The 23860-nt window shown below is 51.3% G+C and overlaps 4 protein-coding genes and 1 long non-coding RNA gene across 9 annotated transcripts; 3 read left to right on the top strand and 2 right to left on the bottom strand.

The window, feature by feature from the left end:
* The first annotated feature begins 26 nt into the window (after positions 1 to 26).
* Positions 27 to 7067, top strand: srp54 (signal recognition particle 54). 2 transcript variants are annotated; one of them, XM_023951667.2, is made up of 17 exons: positions 27 to 190; positions 1099 to 1175; positions 1359 to 1456; positions 1540 to 1631; positions 1725 to 1809; positions 1891 to 1995; positions 2126 to 2192; positions 2297 to 2354; positions 2531 to 2681; positions 2786 to 2934; positions 3010 to 3110; positions 3202 to 3288; positions 3363 to 3436; positions 3530 to 3638; positions 5891 to 6061; positions 6133 to 6228; positions 6551 to 7067. In XM_023951667.2, the coding sequence occupies exons 3-17, from the start codon at positions 1379 to 1381 to the stop codon at positions 6640 to 6642; spliced, it is 1515 nt and encodes a 504-aa protein (XP_023807435.1). In that variant the 5' UTR covers positions 27 to 190; positions 1099 to 1175; positions 1359 to 1378; the 3' UTR covers positions 6643 to 7067. The 2 variants fall into 2 exon arrangements, with proteins under 2 accessions (XP_023807435.1, XP_078797282.1); XM_078941156.1 differs by lacking the exon at positions 27 to 190 and adding an exon at positions 202 to 525.
* A 759-nt stretch (positions 7068 to 7826) lies between these two features.
* On the top strand, positions 7827 to 18654 carry sec23a (Sec23 homolog A, coat complex II component). The gene is made up of 20 exons (XM_004085345.5): positions 7827 to 7966; positions 8410 to 8680; positions 8753 to 8810; positions 8882 to 8968; positions 9045 to 9281; positions 9386 to 9465; positions 9539 to 9683; positions 9760 to 9918; positions 10036 to 10151; positions 10384 to 10507; positions 10585 to 10665; positions 10740 to 10829; positions 15069 to 15175; positions 15368 to 15521; positions 15741 to 15818; positions 15895 to 16056; positions 16317 to 16403; positions 16953 to 17108; positions 17909 to 17974; positions 18055 to 18654. Exons 2-20 carry the CDS (start codon positions 8460 to 8462, stop codon positions 18142 to 18144), a joined length of 2298 nt encoding a protein of 765 aa, XP_004085393.1. The 5' UTR covers positions 7827 to 7966; positions 8410 to 8459; the 3' UTR covers positions 18145 to 18654.
* On the bottom strand, positions 7924 to 8457 carry LOC144989124 (uncharacterized). Its single transcript, XR_013653279.1, has 3 exons — positions 8351 to 8457; positions 8150 to 8217; positions 7924 to 8033 (listed from the first exon to the last, which is right to left on the bottom strand). It is a non-coding gene; the product is annotated as an uncharacterized LOC144989124 (long non-coding RNA).
* LOC111946836 (melatonin receptor type 1B-A) lies at positions 11780 to 20938 on the bottom strand. Of its 4 annotated transcripts, XM_078941163.1 has the most exons (5): positions 17988 to 18123; positions 14160 to 14406; positions 13128 to 13904; positions 12898 to 13051; positions 11780 to 12807 (listed from the first exon to the last, which is right to left on the bottom strand). In XM_078941163.1, the coding sequence occupies exons 3-5, from the start codon at positions 13822 to 13824 to the stop codon at positions 12435 to 12437; spliced, it is 1224 nt and encodes a 407-aa protein (XP_078797289.1). In that variant the 5' UTR covers positions 13825 to 13904; positions 14160 to 14406; positions 17988 to 18123; the 3' UTR covers positions 11780 to 12434. The 4 variants fall into 4 exon arrangements, with proteins under 4 accessions (XP_078797289.1, XP_078797290.1, XP_078797291.1 ...); XM_078941164.1 differs by lacking the exons at positions 14160 to 14406; positions 17988 to 18123 and adding an exon at positions 20824 to 20938; XM_078941165.1 differs by lacking the exon at positions 14160 to 14406 and having other exon boundaries at positions 17988 to 18101.
* clec14a (C-type lectin domain containing 14A) lies at positions 20849 to 23098 on the top strand. Its single transcript, XM_011493767.4, has one exon. It carries the CDS (start codon positions 20849 to 20851, stop codon positions 21995 to 21997), a length of 1149 nt encoding a protein of 382 aa, XP_011492069.1. The 3' UTR covers positions 21998 to 23098.
* The last annotated feature ends 762 nt before the right edge of the window (positions 23099 to 23860 follow it).

Below are 23860 nucleotides of genomic sequence, written 5' to 3' on the forward strand. Positions count from 1 at the left end.
GAAGCGCAGAGAATTAATCAGGTCGATGTTCTGCGTCCTCCCGCGCAGCAGGGGGCGCTGTGAGGACTGACGGCCATTTAAACTAAAGCCGCTGAGGGGGGTCAGATGACGTGGTGTTCCGGCCCAGATTATTTGACGTTTACCTCAGAGTTTGGTTCTGTTGTTAGTGGTTCGAACTCATCACCGCGCGGTAAGATTTCTCCTAATAAGCCCGTGTGTCGGTTCGGCCTCTGGCCGGTCATAGTCTCCGAACTCGGGGTTGACCCGGTTTCGTGCACCGAACAGCAGCTGCTAATTACTAACGGCTAGTAGCTACGACGCTCTTGTTGATGTAGTTGGGGGTCCGGACTCGATTTCGGTTCTGGTTACAACTTCCGGCAGAATATGGGTTTGGGCAATGCTCGATCATAGTGCACTGAAGGTTCGGACGTGCACAACGGAACCGGGACATGCGCTGGGTGACGCCACGCAGTTAGTTTAGCGGCAACAGCTGGAACAGATCCTGGTCCAGAACCGAACCGCCGGGTAATGAAGTCCGAACAAAACCTCGCCATGGTAGAAACAGTACATGAAAGCTTCTTTGACCCAAACGGAACACGGGACGGGTTGATCAATTTCTTGGTTAGAACAAGTTTACCAAAACCTGAGTGACGTCATCCCCACGACTTCCTGTTTGAAGCTCATTTATTTTATAAACAAAGAAATTGGTGTTTTTATGTGAATCCGCTGAACTTTACAGCAGAAATCCAAGCTTACGGTTTGGTTCTAGAAATATTTCCCTTTTTGCCGATTGAAATATTAAATGTAACGTTTTATTCTGTGGAGAAAACTTCAATACTTAAAATGAATAAATAAAATTGTGCTCAGGTGGGGGCGTGGCCTTCAGATTGTTGAAATGAGTCTTAGTGGGCGTGTGTCAACAACATCGTTGCGTCATGTCCTATTAGAGCGTCAGCTGTGTGGAAAACGTGGTCACATGACCTCGTGCACTGAGCTGCAGGTGTTCACGTTGCAGTGGAGCATCTTTAATCACAGAGGATCTTCGGTCCATTTCTTTTGGTTCTGACTCGGCTTGACTTGTGTTTTGTTCTTGTGCAGAGAAAGTGGTGCCGCCTACAGGAGTCAGCGGATAACTGAGCGTGCTCAGTGGGGGTGATCCTGCCTTTTCTCACACAGTAAGTGGGTCTCATTTGTGCCCACTCGGGTTGCTGAACTGCACCCTAGGCTCCACCGGTACCAGGTCCGGTCCAGTCAGGTGCTGCTGCTGCATGTTTTCTATAGTGTCAGTGGTGGTTCTGGTCAGCTGCAAAAACCCAGGTGGTTCTGGAGCTCATAGTCATGCTTGAGTTTGGTTTCAGGACCCCATCAGACCGCCACCATGGTTCTGGCCGACCTGGGCAGGAAGATCACCTCGGCGCTGAGGTCACTCAGCAACGCCACCATCATCAATGAGGAGGTAAAGCGGGTCGTGTGACCGCACGTTCTGTCTATCGCCAGCTGGCCTGGTGTGACCCGCTAAACGACCCGTTTGCTTCTCAGGTGTTAAACGCCATGTTGAAGGAGGTGTGCGCCGCCCTGCTGGAGGCAGACGTCAACATCAAGCTGGTCAAACAGTTGAGGGAGAACGTAAAGTGAGTTAGTGCCTTTCTACCTGATGCAGCCGTACTGGTTCCGGTTCTGAACCCGTCCAGTCCAGTAGACCTGTGTGCCCTCCGTCTCTGCAGAGCTGCTATAGACCTGGAGGAGATGGCTTCAGGTCTGAACAAGAGGAGGATGATCCAGCACGCCGTCTTCAAGGAGCTGGTCAAGGTGAGGCAAGCAGCCCGCCCTCAAGTCATGTGACCGGGCCATGTGACCGGGAGGGGCTCATGTGTGTGACCTGTGTTCCAGCTGGTGGACCCGGGAGTGAAGGCCTGGACGCCAACCAAAGGAAAGAACAACGTCATCATGTTCGTCGGTCTGCAGGGCAGCGGCAAAACCACCACCTGCTCCAAGGTGATCAAAGTCCAGAACCAGGCTCTGCTTTGATAGAACTTCTCATTGCTGCTCTGTACTAAAAGGATTTGATGAAACACGTGGCGTGAACGTGGGATACCTGTGATGAAACTGTTGTTTCGTCCTGCAGCTGGCCTACTATTACCAGAGGAAAGGCTGGAAGACCTGCCTGATCTGTGCGGACACCTTCAGAGCCGGTGCGCCTCACACACCGTACCACACACTAACAACACACACACCGCTCAAACTGCTGGTCTGTCCTCGTTGTCCACTCCTTTACCTGTCCTCTGCGTTCACGCAGGAGCCTTCGATCAGCTGAAACAGAACGCCACCAAAGCCAGAATCCCCTTCTATGGCAGGTGAGTTTTGGCACAGATTCCATCCCGGTTTTCCTTCCATCTGCTACTCCGTTCTTCTGGATGTGTTCGGGTTCTCGTCTGCTTTTGTTCCACTGGGCTCCTCGTCCCACTTGGTTCTTGTCAGTGTTCTGTTCAGGCCCCCCTCATCAGTTTGTTCTTCTCTGCGTTGCGTTCAGTTACACGGAGATGGATCCGGTGGTGATTGCCTCCGAGGGCGTGGAGAAGTTCAAAGCGGAGAACTTTGAGATCATCATCGTGGACACGAGCGGCCGACACAAACAGGAGGACTCTCTGTTCGAGGAGATGCTGCAGGTTTCCAACGCTGTGGTGAGTTCCCTGAAGGCACCTGCCTGGTGCGGGGGCTGATCCTGATCTGCATCCAGGTGTCTGTTCCTGGTGTGTTTGAGCCCCTCCTGTTTTTGTCTCCATAGCAACCAGACAACATAGTTTACGTGATGGATGCTTCCATCGGTCAGGCCTGCGAGTCTCAGGCTAAAGCCTTCAAAGACAAGGTGGACGTGGCCTCGGTGATCGTCACCAAACTGGACGGACATGCCAAGGGGGGAGGAGCCCTGAGCGCGTAAGAGCCTGTCCTCCACTGATGACGTCACAGGGCCGACATGCGTTGACTCACGTTTCGCCTGTTTCCCGTCAGCGTGGCGGCCACCCGGAGTCCCATCATCTTCATCGGGACGGGAGAGCACATCGACGACTTCGAGCCCTTCAAGACGCAGCCGTTCATCAGCAAACTCCTCGGTGAGCCTCCTCTGAACCCACTTTGATTGTGGAAACGTGGGTCTAGCTCTGAAAGTGTTTCCATGGAAACCGTGACTCCTTATCTTGTCAGGGATGGGCGACATCGAGGGTTTGATCGACAGAGTGAACGAACTGAAGCTGGACGACAACGAAGAGCTGATCGACAAGCTGAAGCACGGTGAGGAACTGCATGCTGTGACCCCCCACCCCCACCAGAAGTCGTGGTTCTGATCTGTGACCTCTGACCCACAGGGCAGTTCACGCTCAGAGACATGTATGAACAGTTCCAGAACATCATGAAAATGGGCCCCTTTGGACAGATCATGGTACCTTCACACACACAGGTGGACACAGAGGAGGGGGGCAGGTGCTGACTAACCTGTGTGTGTTTGTGTTTGTGTGTGTGTTTGTGTGTTCAGGGTATGATTCCAGGTTTCGGCACAGACTTCATGAGTAAAGGAAACGAGCAGGAATCTATGGCCAGATTGAAGAAACTGATGACCATCATGGACAGCATGAATGACCAGGGTAACACTGCAACGCACACACTGCAACACACACACTGCAAAACACACACACTGCAACACACACCCACGCACACTGCAGCACACACACGCTGAAACACACACACACACACAGATATGAATGACCAGGGACAGACTGCAACACACACTCATATAAACACATAAATGACCAGATGACTGTAACACATTCTCACAAACACACACACACACACACTGCAACATGCACACTGTAACACACTCTCACACTTACTGTAACACACTCTCACACTTACTGTAACACACTGTCACACTTACTGTTAACACACTGTAACACAATCTCACACTTACTGTAACACACTGTAACACACTCTCACACTTATTGTAACACACTAACACACTCTCACACTTACTGTAACACACTGTAACACACTCTCACACTTACTGTAACACACTCTCACACTTACTGTAACACACTCTCACACTTACTGTAACACACTCTCACACTTACTGTAACACACTGTAACACACTCTCACACTTACTGTAACACACTCTCACACTTACTGTAACACACTGTAACACACTCTCACACTTACTGTAACACACTCTCACACTTACTGTAACACTCTTTAACACACTCTCACACTTACTGTAACACACTGTAGCACACTCTCACACTTACTGTAACACACTCTCACACTTACTGTAACACACTGTAACACACTCTCTCACTTACTGTAACACACTCTCACACTTACTGTAACACTCTTTAACACACTCTCACACTTACTGTAACACACTGTAGCACACTCTCACACTTACTGTAACACACTGTAACACACTCTCTCACTTACTGTAACACACTCTCACACTTACTGTAACACACTCTCACACTTACTGTAACACTCTTTAACACACTCTCACACTTACTGTAACACACTGTAACACACTCTCTCACTTACTGTAACACACTCTCACACTTACTGTAACACACTGTAACACACTCTCTCACTTACTGTAACACACTCTCACACTTACTGTAACACTCTTTAACACACTCTCACACTTACTGTAACACACTGTAGCACACTCTCACACTTACTGTAACAATCTTTAACACACTCTCACACTTACTGTAACACACTGCAGCACACTCTCACACTTACTGTAACACACTCACACTTACTGTAACACACTTTTACACTTACTGTTAACACACTGTCACACTTACTGTTAACACACTGTAACACACTCTCACACTTACTGTTAACACACTGTAACACACTCTCACACTTACTGCATCACTATCACACTTACTGCAACACACTGTAACACACTCTCACACTTACTTTAACACACTGTAACACACTCTCACACTTACTGTAACACACTCTCACACTTACTGTAACACACTCTCTCACTTACTGCAACAAACTAACACACTCTCTCACTTACTGTAACACACTCTCACACTTACTGTAACACACTCTCACACTTACTGTAACACACTCTCACACTTACTGTAACACACTCTCTCACTTACTGCAACACACTAACACACTCTCTCACTTACTGCAACAAACTAACACACTCTCTCACTTACTGTAACACACTCTCACACTTACTGTAACACACTCTCTCACTTACTGCAACACACTAACACACTCTCTCACTTACTGTAACACACTCTCTCACTTACTGTAACACACTCTCACACTTACTGTAACACGCTTTAACACACTCTCACACTTACTGTAACACACTGTAACACACTCTCTCACTTACTGTAACACACTCCCACACTTACTGTAACACTCTTTAACACACTCTCACACTTACTGTAACACACTGTAGCACACTCTCACACTTACTGTAACACACTGTCACACTTACTGTTAACACACTGTAACAAACTGTCACACTTACTGTTAACACACTGTAACACACTCTCACACTTACTGCAACACTATCACACTTACTGCAACACACTGTAACACACTCTCACACTTACTTTAAAACACTGTAACACACTCTCACACTTACTGTAACACACTCTCACACTTACTGTAACACACTCTCACACTTACTGTAACACACTCTCACACTTACTGTAACACACTGTAACACACTCTCACACTTACTGTAACACACTGTAACACACTCTCACACACACATAGAACCTGAGAAGCTTCCAGCTGTTGTTTCTGTGTTCCTGACGGTTCCTCTCGTGGACCTGACATCGTCTGCGTTCTCTTCTGGCTCCGCCTCCTCCTCCACAGAGCTGGACAGCAAAGACGGAGCCAAGCTGTTCAGTAAGCAGCCCAACCGGATCCAGAGGGTGGCCCGCGGGTCCGGAGTCGCCACCAGAGACGTCCAGGAGCTGCTCACCCAGTACACCAAGTTCGCTCAGATGGTCAAGAAGATGGGCGGCATCAAGGGGCTGTTCAAAGGTAGGCCGCGGTGGGGGCGACTCGGATGTCTCGGCGGGTTTGAGTCCTGATCCTGATGTGCTCGTTTTCAGGAGGAGACATGTCCAAGAACGTGAACCCGTCCCAGATGGCCAAACTGAACCAGCAGATGGCCAAGATGATGGACCCCCGAGTCCTGCACCACATGGGTGAGACCTTCACTGCAGCACACCTCCTAACCAAACATCAGAACCAGGTTCTGCAACTGTTTGGACCACATGACTGTGAATGTTTTTCGGAACCTTGAGGAACATTCGTCCTCTTTGGACTGGAGGTCATGTGATCTTTTGATGGATGGATGTCTACACCTGGAAGGAGAACCACCTGTAGATCCCTGTAGACCCGGTGCTGTTAAGGCGGTTTTGCTGTGAGGAGCGTCAGCCGTGGGTCTCCCCGGAGCTCCGGCTCCTCCTTCACAGCAGGATCTGCAGGAACCTTTCTCCTCTGACGGAGGTTTGTTTGTGTCTCCAGGAGGAATGGCTGGTCTTCAGTCCATGATGCGCCAGTTTCAGCAGGGAGCGGCCGGAAACATGAAAGGCATGATGGGATTCAACAACATGTGAGGCATCCCTGCCTTCTCGCAGAAGATGATGGGGGCCGCCTGCTGCTGGTCTGCACCAGCAGACGACATTTTTATCAAAACTGCAGAGTAAAAGGAGGACTTGAAGAAGCAGGACAAGCTTTGTTTACTGCCATGTTCCTTTGAGGGGAGGAGGAGGAGGGTGGATGAAGACGAGTGGAAATGATGAATCTGTGTGAAATGTATACGTAGCAGAACCGGTCCTGATTTGCTGAGATGATCCGTGGAGACGTCGGGTCAGAATAAATGTTTGTGTCGCTCCTTTTAAAGCTGCTCTGGTCGTTCGGTGGAGAAACCGGCGTTTTCTCCCTTAGAGGAAAGTTCTGAAGAACAACCAAGACTTCATAGTTTGTTTGAGCTCATGTTCTATTAAAATTCTCAATAAAACGACTTTTTGGATGGAAAGAAGTTCTTCTGCAGTTGGCTAAAGGCTGAAATGTCTGAGCGTTTACCGGCACCCCGTCAGCTCACTGACATGTTTATAGGTCGAGGTTTAGAAAAGGTCGATTTCACCATCGATTTTAGACTTTTACCAAATAAAACCGAAACTTTGATCTTCTTTATTCTCTGTGAGAAAAGCCACACGCAGAGCTTGTTCCTACGTCAGCTGGTTTTCATCTCAGCTTCACTTTAGGCGATTAAAAACCACAGAGTAACTCGGGAAGCCTTTTCCGCAGTAGTCTGATTACTCCATTTCCCATGGATTTGCACAAGCGGGATCATGTGCTTGAGAACAGAGCTGCTCCAGACATGTTGATCTGTAAAGTACAACCAGGGTCTAAACTAAAGTAACTATCATGATGCCACCACCACCAGCAGACATGCACCAAGACTTGCAATTCAAAGGTTTCACGAATTTTAATCCGAGTGAGACCTCTGTGTTTTGTTGATGCTTCACGTGCTGATTTGGAAAACTATTAGAATAGGATCTCTTAAGAGATGAACGTTCTCATTGGTCCACATGACTTGACCAGGTTCTTGTGTTCTATTTGGTTCTACTTGCAAATAAATCTGAGCATCATCAAAGGACTAAATGATTTAAATTTAAAAAAAAAAATCTTTTGAATCCTTCCACAGACCGTTATATAGTTCGGAGCCAAGCATAACGTCACATTGATCCATTTACTCATTGGTGGTTCGTGTTCGCCGTGTCTGGCTCGTCGGTTCGGTGGATGTCGGAGGAGTTCGGATTTTTCGCTCAGAGTGACTCCTCTCTCATTTCGGGCCCTCTTCGTCTTGACGTGGCGACTGCCGCCATATTGAACCGCTGCGTCGTCACTGGTGAGGAGAAACGGTCCCGAGAGGAGGTAAGTTCCAGCTCTGCCGAACTTCACCGGTTCTGACGAATCCTCCGGGTTGACCTGCGTGACGTCACTGCAGGAAGAAACGGCACCGGAGTCCCGCTGAGAAAAGGTTCGGGTGGGTTCTAATAATAGAACCAACCCAAACATAATAGTGTTCAGGCTAGCTTTCTGCTGGACCGGACCTACCGAACCGAACCTGACGGAGCAGCAAAGCTTGTAGCGGGTCGGCCTCACTGATTCGGAGTTTCCGGTTTCTAAAAAACAAAAACATAGAATGTTTGTAAACTCTTCTTCGTAAACACGCTGATGACGTCAGCAGCTCCGGTGAAGTTCTCCAGAACCGTCTATGGGCTCCTGGCTCTGCAGGGGGGTTCTGAATTCACTTACCTAAAGATGTGTGGAGTTGGTCCTGATTCTTCTTGTTGTGCTGTTTTTTTTTTTTACAGCCTTTACCTGTCAGTGCCACACCTGTTCCCCCCCCGCCCCCCGCGTTGCCATGGCGACCTTCGCGGAGTACATCGCTCAGAACGAGGAGCGCGACGGCATCCGCTTCAGCTGGAACGTGTGGCCGTCCAGCCGCCTGGAGGCGACCCGGATGGTGGTGCCGGTGGCGGCCCTGTTCACCCCCCTGAAGGAGAGGATGGACCTGCCCCCCATCCAGTACGAGCCCGTCCTGTGCAGCCGGGCCACCTGCCGGGCGGTCCTCAACCCCCTCTGGTAAGAACGGCGGCACAAGCCGGCGAGTCCGTGAGCCCCGCCCATCTGAGCGCCTGCACGTGTGTGTTTCAGCCAGGTGGACTACAGGGCCAAGCTGTGGGCGTGCAACTTCTGCTACCAGAGGAACCAGGTGGGTGGAGTTAGCTCCAGGTGTGCCCCAGGTGGGGGGGGCGCCGCTGACCTGTCGTCCTTTTTTCTCAGTTCCCTCCATCGTACGCCGGGATCTCCGAGGTGAACCAACCCGCGGAGCTGCTGCCGCACTTCTCCACCATCGAGTATGTGGTCCAGGTGAGTCCAGCAGCCGTCAGACAGGTGGGACCCGCCTCCTTTCAGGTGTGTCACCCGCTGTGGTCTCTGCCGGCAGCGCGGGCCTCAGATGCCATTGGTCTTCCTGTATGTGGTGGACACCTGCATGGACGATGAGGACCTGCAGGCTCTGAAGGACTCCCTGCAGATGTCCCTGTCTCTGCTGCCCCCCACCAACCTGGTGGGGCTCATCACCTTCGGACGCATGGTTCAGGTTCATGAGCTGGGCTGCCAGGGGATCTCCAAAAGCTACGTCTTTAGGGGGACCAAGGACCTGAGCGCCAAACAGCTGCAGGTACATCCACGTTCTGGTCCTGTGCTGCCTGGGTGCAGATGTAATGGGGGGGGGGGGGGGGTGTTGGAGCCTGGAGGCAGCCATCATTATTACCTGTTTTGCAGGAGATGCTGGGTCTCGCAAAACCCTCGGCAGCTCAGAGTCGGGGTCCTCAAACGGCGGCGCAGCCTCCTCTGACCAACAGGTGAGTTCTCAGATCGGCGTCCGTCCGTCCTGCTGCGTTCCTCTCGAATACATCTGAGCTCGCCCTCCTCCAGGTTCCTGCAGCCGGTCCAGAAGATTGACATGAGCATGATGGATCTCCTGAGCGGCCTTCAGCGGGACCCCTGGCCCGTCACACAGGGCAAGAGGCCACTGCGCTCGCTGGGCGTCGCCTTGTCCATCGCTGTGGGACTCCTGGAGGTGAGGGGTGGGGTCAGGCGGGATGACAGTCTGACATGGACGTCATTCAGAACTTGACGGACATCTTTGCCGACAGTGCACCTTCCCCAATGCTGGGGCTCGGATCATGACGTTCATTGGGGGCCCGGCGACGCAGGGGCCCGGCATGGTGGTAGGGGATGAGCTGAAGACCCCCATCAGGTCCTGGCATGACATCGAGAAGGACAATGCCAAGTTCATGAAAAAAGCCACCAAGGTGAGGAAGAGCGGCTCCAAGTTCAGAACCCGTTTTCCGGATCAGGACGGGTTCCTCTGCTGGTCCGATAGGTTTTGGTTCTGAACCAGTCTGCCTCTGTGTGTCTGTATGCTGCAGCACTTTGAGTCTCTGGCCAACAGAGCGGCGGCCAGCGGACACATCATCGACATCTACGCCTGTTCGCTGGACCAGACGGGGCTGCTGGAGATGAAGTGTTGCCCCAATTACACGGGGTACGCACGTGCACACGCTCACATGCACACACACTTGCTGACCCAACCTGGTTCTGACGTTCAGGCGGATGGTTCCTGTACAGATCAGGAGCAGGTCTAGCCGAGTTGATTTCAACCTCAAATGGTGTTTTGTTTGTGACCACTGAAGTTTGATACCCAGCTGGAGAAGCAGACGTGCTCCTCCTTGGCCAGGGGTGCTGGAAGGTCACATGACCGTGTCTTTTTCTCGCAGAGGCTACATGGTGATGGCCGACTCCTTCAGCACGGCTCTGTTCAACCAGACGTTCCAAAAGGTCTTTGGCAAGGATGTTCAGGGCAGCTTCCGGATGGCTTTTAGCGGCACACTGGAGGTCAAGGTAAAAATGCTCAACCCAGGCTCCGCCCCCAGCCCTAGCTGTGCCCCATGTGAGGTTGGCTGGGTTTTGTTTTAAAGACGTCCAGAGAGATCAAAGTGTCCGGAGCCATCGGCCCCTGTGTGTCCTTGAATGCCAAAGGACCCTGCGTCTCTGAGAACGTGAGCGACCCAAACACAAGTCAAGTCCTCGTCTGATCCGAGGACAGGAACTCACCGAGCTGTTTGGGTTCCAGGAGATCGGGACTGGAGGAACCTCGCAGTGGAAGATCTGCGGTCTGGATCCCAGCACTACCCTGGCTCTCTACTTTGAGGTCGTCAACCAGGTAAGAACACAGACTCGAGTCAACGTTAGCGGCGTGGACTTGATATCTAAAGGTTTCAGCTTCACAGGCGGGAACTTTACATAAGCCTTGAAACTTCCGACTTGACTTGAACTCAGGACTTGGAACTCAGCTTTAACTTGTGACTAAAGCCTTCAAACCTGTGACCATACTCTACTCGTGACCAAAGACTCAGAACTTGGCATTGAGTTTTAACCAAAACATTAGGACTTGACTTGGACTTGTGACGAAAGGCCGTGTCAAACAGAAACTACGTACATTTTGCGCAAATTGGTCATACATGAAAGGTTCTGGTGAACTTATCACAAATGAACCACGCTAAGACCACGGAGGAAGTACGACTAAACCACGCAATGAGCACTTAAGCCAACGTGGAACATGAACCAATCGCGATTATTGTGCAGTTTATGTGCAATCCATTAGTGATTCGTGCGTCGATTACTTAATTTGAACGTGACACGTGGGCCCTATACGCGATATAAGTTATACATCTGAGGTTCATGCGTGAAAAGTCTGTTAGACAAACGTGGAACGTCGTGGAAAGACACACATTTGCATCTCACAAAAATCACACACAACTGCTTAAGATTTAGGTAATAACTTTGTATAGACTACGTACAATACGCGTAAACTGCGTCATTTTCAACCGACCAAACACTTTTGAACAGCTCCAAAACTAAAATCATGTCAAGACCCATCGGCTGAAACCCTCGACACATTGAGGAACGACGAATACAAGAAACACGTGTGACTGACGTAGATCACGCATTTATCACCAAAGACGGAATTTCAATACGTGCAAAACTCAGAAACTGAGTGACACGGCCTTGAGACTCGATTTGTCAACTTATGATGACGGACTCGAGAATGAAGCAGAACTTACAACCACAGACTTGGAACTTGACTTTTATGGTTCAATAAATACTCAAGACTTTTCTTATAGTTGTAACCAACAACTTAAGGCTTTATTTGGAGTTACAACCTACAGCGTGAGAGCCGACTGGAACGTGTGACCAAATACTAGGACCGGAATACCTATGACCATAAACTTGAGACTGGACTTGGACTAAAAACCTACAACTCGATCTGAACTCACAAGAGGAAACTTCCAGCTGGGCTTTAGGATCCTTCAGGTCCAGATCTTCTGCTAGACGGTCCTTCCTGACTGTTGTTCAACATTGACTCGGACCGTCTGGTGATGTTTGGAGGTCATCAACCACAAACTTCAGCAGAGGAAGACATCCCTTTCTTCTGCAGACAGATTGTTCTTGGAGAACTAGCATGCTGTCTGGACCTGCTGAGGTCCAACGGGTTCCTGGGCTCAGCTTTGAACAAACATGTAGAAATACTTCTTCAGCATGTTAGGTTGGAGAAACCACAGATGTTCTCCCAAACCTCTGGAGGTCACCGTTAGCCTGCAGAAGTTCAAATAACAGGGATTTGGATCTTTGAACCACTTTAATGTCACATCTGACCAAACCTGGTTTAAGGTCGTTGCTGACAAACGGTCCAGAACATGAAGGTCGTCATGACCACCAAAAGGAGGAAAACGGGCTACCAATTGGGGCGGGGCGGTTGCGTTCGGTATCATATAGTTCTGGATGAGCGGTCCGACCCGGTCCATCCAGCAGCACACATACAAGGCTGCATTTCCGTTAAGTCCTGTAAAGTTCTGCCAGTTTCTGTCAGGTTCTGGTGTGCTGAAGGCAGACCAGTCGCTGGAATGGACTGCATTTCCCAGAGTTCTCTTTGAGAGCATTGCAACGGCAGCAGCTTTGGCTTCTGGACTGAAGACGAAGCGGCGTCCGTGTGGTCACGGGGGTCCAAGATTAGAGTTTTCGTGGAACTGTTAGTTGTTCTGATCCGATTGTTCGGGTGGATGTCGGAGGTCTCCAAGGACGTCCTGCAGCACTTCTGAAGCAGGCGGGGGACAACTCGCCATGCGGCGACCCGGTACCTGCTGCAGAGAGCCTGGCGTTAGTCCCAAACCTCATAACTGAACCGTTGGCGTGGACCCAGTTGAATGCTGGATCTGCTTCGCTGTACTCACGCCTGGGTCAAGCAGGTGATCCAGGGGTTCAGAGCGGCGCCGGTCAGAACCAGCCAGGTGGAAAAGGTGGAAGTCGCAGACGGACTCTGCTGACCGCTGAAGGTCTCGTAGAGAGCAGATGAGATGTACGGCAGCCAGCAGAGCAGCAGGCAGCCTGTGGAGACCAGCAAAGAACTTTGTTTTCCACCGACCCGGACACTGGAGACACCTGGTGTTCAGACGGAACTCACCTGAGGTGGTTACCATGACGACGGAGCTCCTCAGGTAGTTTTTTGCAGGAACGTAGAAGCAGTGCAGCTCGTTGCACATGAAGGTTCCTCTCTTGGCTTGTTTCAGGGCCACATAGACGATGTAGCCGTACAGGCAGCACACGGCCAGGATCGGCGCCACGGCGCCGGTCACTGTCCACAGCAACACAAAGCTGCTGCTGCTGCGCATAAACCTTGGACAGCAAAGGAACCGCGACTCGCTGTAGGAGTAGCTGCCGAACTCCAGTAGCGGCAGGGAGGCGCTGGCGAGGCAGAATAGCCAGACCAGGACCAGAACAGCCAGACTTCTGCGGCCCGTCCAGATCCTGCTGTAGCTGAGAGCGAAGCAGATCTCGGTGAACTTGTCAACGGTGGCCCAAGCCAGAGAGTGGACTGAAGACGTCTGCAGGAGGAGGAACAGGAAGCCGCTGCCCTGGCAAAGGACGCCTTCACTGGGAGGTCCGGCGGGCCGGAACAGGGCGTTGTGGGCTGCAAAGGGCATGGTGGAGAGTCCGAGGGCCAGGTCGCTGAGGCTGTGGCTCAGGGTGAAGCCCACCGTGTCCGACCACAGCTCTTTGTTGAGGATCAGAACCAGCAGAAGCAGGAGGTTCCCACAGATGCAAGCAGCACTCGACAGAACCATGAGCCCCGCGTACAGAACCCTCAGAACAGGCGTCATCGTGTTTGGGGGTGAGCAGCATTCCACAAAGTACTCCAGGGCTCAGACGGGACCCATTTGGACCCGACAGCTCCCCAGATCTGCATAGAAAGAAATGTGACCTGGTTGTTTTGCTGAGACCTAATTGGGTCGGTCTCTATAATAACCGGTGTGTCTGTGGTTACGTTTGGACCCGGTTTCATCTGAACTGTCTTCTTCAGTTTAGCTCGCTCCACCAGAAGTATTGACTCACCGTCAGCAGGCGTCACACTCTGTTGGTTCTGAGGTCCAAGGAGTCTTACCCCTGTAGGTACGTAGCTCAGCAACAGGCCAGAACTCTTCCCATCAGAGCATACCTGCTGGTTTTCCGGTTTTGGTTCCGTTCTCCCGTGAGTCATCCAGCCGTCCTCGGCGTCGGTTTGTTGGCAGTCAGAACCGTCTCTTTAGCTCTGGTTCTGTTTGGTCTGGATCCATCAGGAGAGCATTCCCGTCTGATCTGATCTGATCTTTGGGAGTGAGCAGGTGAGCTGGCGCTGCAGGGGGCGTGTCCTGCTCAGAAGGCTGCCTCCACTGGGGCGTTGCCATGGCGCTCCTGTCCGTCACCTGCTGAGACGGTGATGATGAGGATGATGGCAGCAATCGAGGAACAGCAAAGTCAACATCTAATATCCGCAGCGTGTTTGCGGGCCGCGGCCTTTGAACCGTAAACTCTGCTCGCCGCGGCAACCATAACAACCCCACCCCCAAGCTCCCGAGCCTCCAGAACCACGGCTTGGTGTCACGAACCGGACTTGGACACGATCCATGAACGCATCACCAAAACAAGAGCGGTTTGTCACCCGGGCTGACTCAGATAATAGCAGGTGTTCAGGTGTGTAATCATCACGGTGGTGCTGAACCTCAGACCAGAGGTTCTGCTACGGTTCTGACTGTTTCTCCGTCATCATCATGACTCGGAGTCTTCCCCTGAGATCTTCTGCTACCAGAACAAAGGACCTGCAGCCAGAACCAGATCCACAGACCATGTAGGGCCAGGAACAACCAATGTGAGACTCTCAATCGGATCACAGAAACCTCCTGCAGAACTTCTCTGATCCCGTCAGAACTTTAGAGTAAACCAGATACACTCATCTTAGATTATATCACTGTCCACTTTTCTTGGTTCTGTTTGGGTCAGAATCGGCAGAAGGACATCATCCCCCCACCCTGACGCAGACGTGTTCTGACCCGTTTCACAATAACCCGTTCTCTGTTCCTCACTGCAGCACAACGCCCCCATTCCTCAGGGCGGCCGGGGGGCCATCCAGTTCGTCACCCAGTACCAGCACTCCTCTGGACAGAGACGCATCCGGGTCAGCACCACAGCCAGGAAGTACGGCCCGGTTCTACACACCTCACTTCAGTCTAGAAACATGGTTCTGTTCTGAGCTTGATCTTTTCTAATGACTTAAGTCTGGATGTTTGTGTAGCTGCGTGTGTTCTCTCTCTGGTTGTGCGGTTCTACCTCACCTGTGTTTCTGTGACTGGTTCTGATTCTGACTGATGATGGTTCTGATCCCCTCAGCTGGGCGGACGCTCAGACTCAGATCCAGAGCATCGCAGCGTCCTTCGACCAGGAGGCGGCTGCCGTTCTGATGGCGAGGTTGGCGGTGTATCGGGCTGAAACGGAGGAGGGGCCGGACGTGCTCAGGTGGCTGGACCGACAGCTGATCCGACTGGTATGAAGACCAGAACCACCAGAATCTTTCAGCTTTCCCAAACTATTTAGAACCCATTAAAACCCAAATAACGTTACCAGCTTTTTTCTCAATAGAACACACGTGCACAGTCTTGTGCGCACACTGGAGCCTTTTAGATACCCAGACCCTTATGTCAGTCTGGGGGGGTGGGGGGTGAGCTGTGACGGATGGTTCTGATCCGTCTGTCTTCTCCTGCAGTGTCAGAAGTTTGGAGATTACCACAAAGACGACCCAACCTCCTTCCGGTTCTCCGAGACCTTCTCTCTGTACCCCCAGGTGAGACTCCTCCCCCCACCACCGCACACACGCTGCTCGGTCACCCGGCCCGTCTAACGGTGGTTCCGGTCCACAGTTCATGTTCCACCTGCGGCGCTCTCCGTTCCTGCAAGTGTTCAACAACAGTCCGGACGAGAGCACCTACTACCGACACCACTTCAACCGGCAGGACCTGACCCAGGCGCTCATCATGATCCAGCCCGTGCTCTACGCCTACTCCTTCAACGGACCCCCCGAGGTCGGCCCGCCTCCTCGCACCTAAGGGACGGGGGGGAGGGGCATGGTCGCTGTCGTCTAAGATCTGATCACAGATAAGGGAACCCTTGTCTGAGATCAGGAACACGACTTCCTGCAGATCTTCTGGGGCTTGGAATTGAAGAGACCCAGAAAAAAATGGGTCCAAATGATGGAATCCGGTCTCTGTACCCGTCCAGAACACGCAGACAGAGTCCGATGGTGGCTGATCTGATGAGTGATGGATATGCCTTTGTGTTTCAGCCGGTTCTGTTGGACAGCAGCAGCATCCTGCCGGACCGGATCCTGCTCATGGACACCTTCTTCCAGATCCTCATCTATCACGGAGAGGTGCGTCTCCGCCTCAGCGGTCCGGTCCGGTCCAGACGGGCTCCTCCTCCTCCTCTGTTTACGGATCAAAGCGGGCAGTGAAGCAGATCTCAGAAAGGGTCGTTGGTTGAGGATGAGAGTCGCAGACCAAACGCTGCTTTGGTGCAGTGCATTATGGGTGCAGGGTATAATGTCTGGACTTCCTCCTCAGTTGGTTTAATGTCAGAAGGAAAAACATCAAAAGGTCTCGAAACGTCTGCAGAACAAAGATTTCTGGGATTTAGTGTTGCGTGTACGGCGTTCCCTCACCGGATGGCGGACCACCTTTTGTGGTCTCGCTGTTTTTTACATGTCTTATTTTATAACAGCTCACTGTTCTCTGTCCTGATTGGCTGCAGGGCTTGTCAATCAATTTTCTTTGTCTTGTCATTTTTAGAACGTAACCTCCGCATGCATGATCTAACTGACACAATATAATCTCTATAAGTTGTATTGTAAATGTTACGGTGTTTTAACCGAACTATTTCCCAGCATTCCCAGCGCTTCAGTCTGTGCGTCTGTGTTTGCCAGACGGTGGCTCAGTGGAGGAAAGCCGGTTACCAGAACATGCCCGAGTACGCCAACTTCCAGAAGCTGCTGGACGCCCCCCAGGACGACGCGCGGGAGCTGCTGCACACTCGCTTCCCCATGCCGAGATACATCGACACGGAGCAAGGCGGCAGCCAGGTGAGGGCGGTCCACGCCAACGTGACTCCTCCCCCTCGCCGTTCCAAACCTGCTGGCTGTTACTCAGTAGATAATCCTCAAGTTATAAACCGACCAATCAGATGCCTCAATTAAAAGTAGGCGGACCCTGCCCACTTTAACGTAGGCTACAGGGCGTGTAGCGGGGCCCTCCTGATTGGTGGGAGTGGTTGCCATAGAAACTCAGACCTACTCGAACCGGTCATTGCTCACTGACGGCGTCCGGCGCCAACGTGGCGACGACCGTATGGCGAAAATGAATTGAATTGAGTCTGAGGTGAACTGTTTTCTATGGATGATGTCACTCAGATACAGTCTGTGGGGGAACCGATCAGAACCTGGATCTCACTGATGAAACTGGAGGTCAGAACCGAGTTCCTCCACCGAAATGAGAAGAGCTCCGCCTACAGGCCGTGTTAGAAAAGAACCAGTGCTGTAAAGTCTGTTCCAGACGGCCTTTCTGTCACAGGGAATCTGACCTCTGACCTTTAGATGATTCAAGGTGCAGAAGGATCAAAGATAAAAATTTTTAGATAGAGATTTGTTCAGGAAGGCCGAACAGAAATGAGTTTTGGTTCTCTAAAGATGATCAGCTACGAAAAATGGACTGAAGATTTGAACACATAAAAAGACAGAAAAGGTTGAAAGTTTAGGAAATGATCAGAACATTTGGATCCAGAAGCTCTGAGGCTCGGATCAGCTGACAGCAGAACCCGTCAGCATCAGAACAGGCTGTTGTCATGTGAAACTGCTGCCCGGTTCTGACCTGCAACTCTTCACAGGCCCGCTTCCTGCTGTCCAAAGTCAACCCGTCACAGACCCACAACAACATGTACACCTGGGGACAGGTAAGGGCCTCACCTTTTGACCTCTGGGCTCGTAGCTGCTGCATCAGCCGCCGTTGACCCGTCCCTCCTCCTTCCTCCAGGAGTCTGGCGCTCCCATCCTGACCGACGACGTCAGCCTGCAGGTGTTCATGGACCACCTGAAGAAGCTGGCGGTGTCCAGCGCCGCCTGAACCTGGTGCAGCCCACCTGTCAGCGCCCCCTCCCCCGAATTCAGTGTCATAGCTGCATTTGCTGCCTGGGCTTTAAAGAACAACCATCGTACACTCCGACTGACCTTCACCTGACAGTGACCCGAGGCCCCGAGCTCTGCTGTTGATTGCCTAATTCTTTGCTTTTCATTTTTAACCTTTACCACCTGAAGTAGGCGGAGCTTCTGGCAGCTCACTGAGCTTTTCAGCCTGTCAGATCTTTGGCTTCTCCCAGAATGCTCTCTGCCTGAGGAGCTCCCCGCAGACGGGAACCTGTCATGGTCGACTGATGCAAACCTCTGAACATTTGACTGAGAGTCCACTTGAAAACATTTCCACACCAGCCTGATTTGTTGTTCTCCAGCGTTCGTGGACTCCCGCCTGCTGCCTGGCTCCACGGCGCCGCGTTCACCTCAGACGTCAAGTGCAGGCCGGGGAGCAAACCCGCCGGTTTCTCTGTTTGTGTTTGTAATAAAAGTTTTCTGAGAAAAACGAAGCGTCTCTGTCTTCTTCTACAGCTCAAAGTACAGATGAGCAGACGAAACGCTGCACCGCCCCCTACAGGAGAGGAGAGTTCTGTCGCCGTGACAACAGCCTCCAGGCTTTTTGGAGATGGGCACAAGCCGTTTTTCTCTTCAGTCATCACCTCAGCTTTGTGAGAGAGTAGTCTGGTGGGAGGCACTGCTGAACGAGCCAATCAGAAGATGGGAGGGGGGGTTTGACTCCTGAAGCGTCTCATTGGTCAATCTCTGCGAGTCAGGAAACGCCGCCTCATTACTGTAATGAAAACTTAAACATGAATCAGCTACAGCGTTCTGATGGCTTTAAAAAAAACACACAAAAAAATGCACGCTTGTTTCCATGACAACAGCCACCCTGCCTCAGCACTTCCTGTTATTCTTACACACTTCCTGCAGGAAATATCTGAGTGAGCTGCAGGGATTCCTCTGCTCCTTCAGAAATGTCCACACCGAGGTCCGGTTCTCCCGGACCGGAGTGAAGTTAGAGCAGATTGAGTCATCCAATCCACCGCAGAGCGGCTGGCCGGGACTCGTGGGGTCGCCGGCTCGAACCCTGACCTTTAGGAGTGAATCTCAGCAAAAAACTGAGGCTATTTGTGCTGAATGTTTCCCCCCTCAGATAACCTCCGTCCTGCAGTCAGCACGGACCTCCACCTCCCGGTGATGGATCAAGAAAGCTCTGACTGTCTTCTAAACGTCGCTGAGCTGCAGCTATGAGTTAGAGAGCAGCATGAAGGAAGGACGCTGTAGGGTAAAAACCCAGAACATCACTGACATCATCTCCAGGTTTTCCTTAAGGTCAACATCAGTGCTAAAGGGAAACAATCTGTCAGAGAACATTTCAGCTGTGATTTCTGCTGAAAACGACACTTTCTTATACTTTATGTTTAAAAAAATAAAGAGAGAGCAGCAAGAACTGCTGAGGCTTTCTCCACAATGAGCGGAAGCCACGCGTCTCCTGGCTCTGGGATCGAACTCTCGGGGTTTGAGTCTGGTCACTTGAAAACGTTTCTCTGCAGGAAACCAGTTTGCCCTATCAAGACAAAGCACGCTTCCTGTAGAGGAGGAGGAGGAGGAGCGGGAGGACGAAGGGTGAGGCCAGCATCTGAGAGCAGAGCTGCTATCGCGGAGTATCTGCGAGGTGACGAGAGCCGAAGAACCGAACACCAGAAAGAGACTTCAAAAAACCGGAGAACAAAGGAGGAGGCAGGAGCCGCGGGGGCCGGTAAGAAGAACGGATTCCTGACGGCTCGATGGGATTTCACGGCAGAAAGACATGTGGGTGGAGGTGGAGGGCGGACGGGTGGAGGGGGTGGTGGGTGGCTTCTGAAATCTAAAATCTGCAGCAGATTTCATTCAGTTTCTGACTCTGGAATTTTACTGCTGAATCGGGCTGATGGGGTTATGCTGGAGAGCCCGGTTAACCAATGTGGCTCATTTTAACAGAAGCGGATAGTGAGGTCCAATCAGAACCAACAACTTACCACCTGTTCTGACCTGATGTTTTGGAGACAACAAATCAGAGGCTCAATTTTCAGTCCAGGACCAAAAGGTGAAGGGGCCCCGAAAGCCTGGGATCCAACATTTAGAAACCGAAAGAGGACGTTCAGGAGTCGGGAAATCAGGATATTAAGGAATCTTGAACAAAAGAGTTAAAGGTCCCAAGACCACGGGGCCTAACATTTAGTGACCAAAAGAGTCAGGGCCCTTAACATTTAAGGCCCCAACAAGTTCAAACCCAAATGTTCAGCGGCCGAAAAATGAAGAGCTCAAATATTCTGGGGCCAATTGTCAAGGGCCCCCAGAGCTTTGGGACCCAACAATTAAAAACCAAAAGAATCATGGGGCCCAACAAGTAACGGGCGGCCAAAGGCTCAGAAGCCCAACATTTAGGGGCTGAAAATTCAGGATCTTAGATATTCTGGAACTCAAGCATCAAGGGCCCCAAGAAATTTGGGACTCAACATTTAAAAACCAAAAGAGTCAGGACCCCCAATAGTCAAGGGCCCGAAGGTTCATGGATCCAATACTAGAAGCCAAGGGATCCACTGACCAAACAGTCACGAGAATACGGACCTCGGTCCTGGGGCCCCTTGAGTACATTTTTGACGACTGTTTATTTGTATTTTGACAGAGCTACCTTAGAGGGGGCGGGGCTTGGAGAGATGCCAGGTGTGCTTTTCTTCTGCTGGACGTCCGTGTGGACGTTGGTCTTCCTGCTTCCAGAAGCCCCGGCAGAACGGTTTACCCTCAGCGATTTCCCAGCTTCCTTTGCTCAGGCCATGCAGGCGTGCTCCCCTGGCGTCCTGGCCAGCCTCGCCAACGAGGAGGACGTCCGGCGAATCGCAGAGCTCCTCAAAGGTTCAGCACCAGCAGAGAAGACGTTCTGGATCGGGCTGAGGAAGAATAAAAACGAATGTGTTTCTCGGATTCACCCCCTGCGAGGATTCCGGTGGGTGGAGGACAATGGTCAGGTCACGCAGGTGAGGAGGTGGGTGAAGGAGCCGAAGCTCACCTGCATTGAGGCCAGGTGCGGCGCCGTCACCCATGAGTTTGTGGGGTCTGAAGTGCAGCTGGGTCTTCTTCCCGACTCCTGCAAAAACACGCACCGCTTCATCTGTAAGCAGAAAGACGGACCGACAGACGGCAGACCCACCAGCACACCTGCACCAACAGAACCAGAACCGACGACACCTGGAATCAGACCTGCAACCATAAAACCCACTCCAGCGGCACCGCGGCCGGGCACAGGTGCCAAGTCCGCCTCAGGCCCTTGTCACCTTCCTCAAATCCCCTACCGTGCGGTCGTCATGGACTCGCCAAACAGCACCAAGATACAGCTGGAGTGCTGGTCTGACATCACCGTGGACCTGGTGTGTCACGGCCGGCCCCTGACATGGCGAGTCCTCGACGGTTCCCCGGCCAACTTCAGCACCCTCTGCCAGCCGTGTGACCTCGGTTTCCAGAAGGACGCCTCAGCACGCTGCGTGGACGTGGACGAGTGCAACATCAGCACGCCGTGCCAACACGCCTGCATCAACACGCCGGGCTCGTACAGGTGCATCTGCGCCAACGACACAGAGGCGGACGGCGCCACGTGCGGAAACGCCAGCGAGGACGCCGGCGAGGACGACAACAAGGCGTTCGGGTTGCTGGTACCAGTGCTGGTCGGGACAGCGGCACTGATCCTGTTGGTGGCGGCGGTGGTGACGGTGAAGTGCTGCATGATGAGGAGGTCCAAGAAACGGGCCAAGTCTGAAACTGAGAAGATGAGGATGAGGAGCGAGACAGCCAATGAGAAAGAGGCAAGATGAAGGGGCGGGGCCTGTCCAGTTACTTCAGCAGGAAAGACTGAAAAAGAGGAGCACACCGCTGGGGTGGGGTGGGGGGGGTCCGGTTGGTGTGTCACCTCCCCACCAAGGTAACTGTTTAATTGGGACTTTTTGCCCTGCGCACCGTCTGACAGGCGGTCATAACAGGTTTCTCCTCAGAAGCAGAAACTAACTGATGTTCTGTCAGCGGGGGGTGGGTGGGGGGTGGGGGGTAATAAATTACCTTTGCTTAAGTAACTTTTTTGAAACAAAATTATTCCTTAAAACTGTTTTACTGAACCACAGATAAAAGCCAGGAATCAGCTACAGATCCAAAAGAAAAAAGGATCAAATCCAAGAACTTAATAATAGGAAAGTGAAAGTTGAAATATTGGATATCGTCTTCAGCAAACGCGTTCAAAACCTGTTGGATTAAAATACTCCAGATCTCAAGATTTATTCTTTTGTTAGTTAAATATTTTTTTAACTTCGTTACCAAACAGACGTGAGAAAGGACGTTTCTCTGAAAATACCAGAATTCACACAATGATTCAAATGTAATTTTTTTAAATAAAGTATTACTAAGTACTTTAGTAGTATTTCAACCAATTATTTTTCTATTACTTTTACTGTAGTAATGATTCAGATTACTACAGCCATCCATCTTCTGAATGTCTTTTGGGATCGTGGGTTGCTGGAGCCTATCCCAACTACTGTTGGGTGAAGGCAGGACACATCCAGAAAAGGCTGCCAGTCTGTTGTAGTTTTACTTTGACTTGAGTATTATTACTTCAAATCAAAGGTACTCTTACTGGAGTATAAGTCTCCTTCAGGCTGAAGCTGTTTGTCAAGGCCAAATCTTCCTCTGATGAGCTTTTTCTGACTTTTGATTCCATTCATTACTTAAAGATAGAAGGATGCAGGCGGCACTGTGGTCCAGCGGTCAGCACTCTTGTTTGACAGCAGAAATACTCTGATTTGAATCCTGGGTGGGTTCTTTCTGTGTGGAGTTTGTAGGTTCTCCTTGTGCATGCAAGGATTTGGTTTAAGGAAGCACATCTTTATTGATTATTATTATCTATTATTGAAAATTATTATCTATTATTGTGTGGCTCCTCATGTGTGGTTGTGTGGCCCTCATGTGTTGTTGTGTGGCCCTCATGTGTTGTTGTGTGGCCCTCATGTGTGGTTGTGTGGCTCATGTGTGAGTGTGTGGTTGTGTGAACCTCATGTGTTGTTGTGTGGCTCCTCATGTTTGGTTGTGTGGCTCATGTGTGAGTGTGTGGTTGTGTGGCCCTCATGTGTTGTTGTGTGGCCCTCATGTGTTGTTGTGTGGCTCCTCATGTGTTGTTGTGTGGCTCCTCATGTGTCGTTGTGTGGCCCTCATGTGTGGTTGTGTAGCTCATGTGTGAGTGTGTGGTTGTGTGAACCTCATGTGTTGTTGTGTGGCTCATGTGTGGTTGTGTGGCTCTTGTGTGGTTGTGTGGCTCTTGTGTGGTTGTGTGGCTCTTGTGTGGTTGTGTGGCTCTTGTGTGGTTGTGTGGCTCCTGTGTGGTTGTGTGGCCCTCATGTGTGGTTGTGTGGCTCATGTGTGGTTGTGTGGCCCTCATGTGTGGTTGTGTGGCCTCTCATGTGTGGTTGTGTGGCTCTTGTGTGGTTGTGTGGCTCATGTGTGGTTGTGTGGCTCTTGTGTGGTTGTGTGGCTCTTGTGTGGTTGTGTGGCTCTTGTGTGGTTGTGTGGCTCATGTGTGGTTGTGTGGCTCTTGTGTGGTTGTGTGGCTCTTGTGTGGTTGTGTGGCTCATGTGTGGTTGTGTGGCTCTTGTGTGGTTGTGTGGCTCTTGTGTGGTTGTGTGGCTCTTGTGTGG

Source organism: Oryzias latipes, chromosome 22 (genome assembly GCF_053564925.1).
Source record: "Oryzias latipes strain Hd-rR chromosome 22, Olatipes_Hd-rR_3.1".
Taxonomy (NCBI): Eukaryota; Metazoa; Chordata; class Actinopteri; order Beloniformes; family Adrianichthyidae; genus Oryzias; species Oryzias latipes.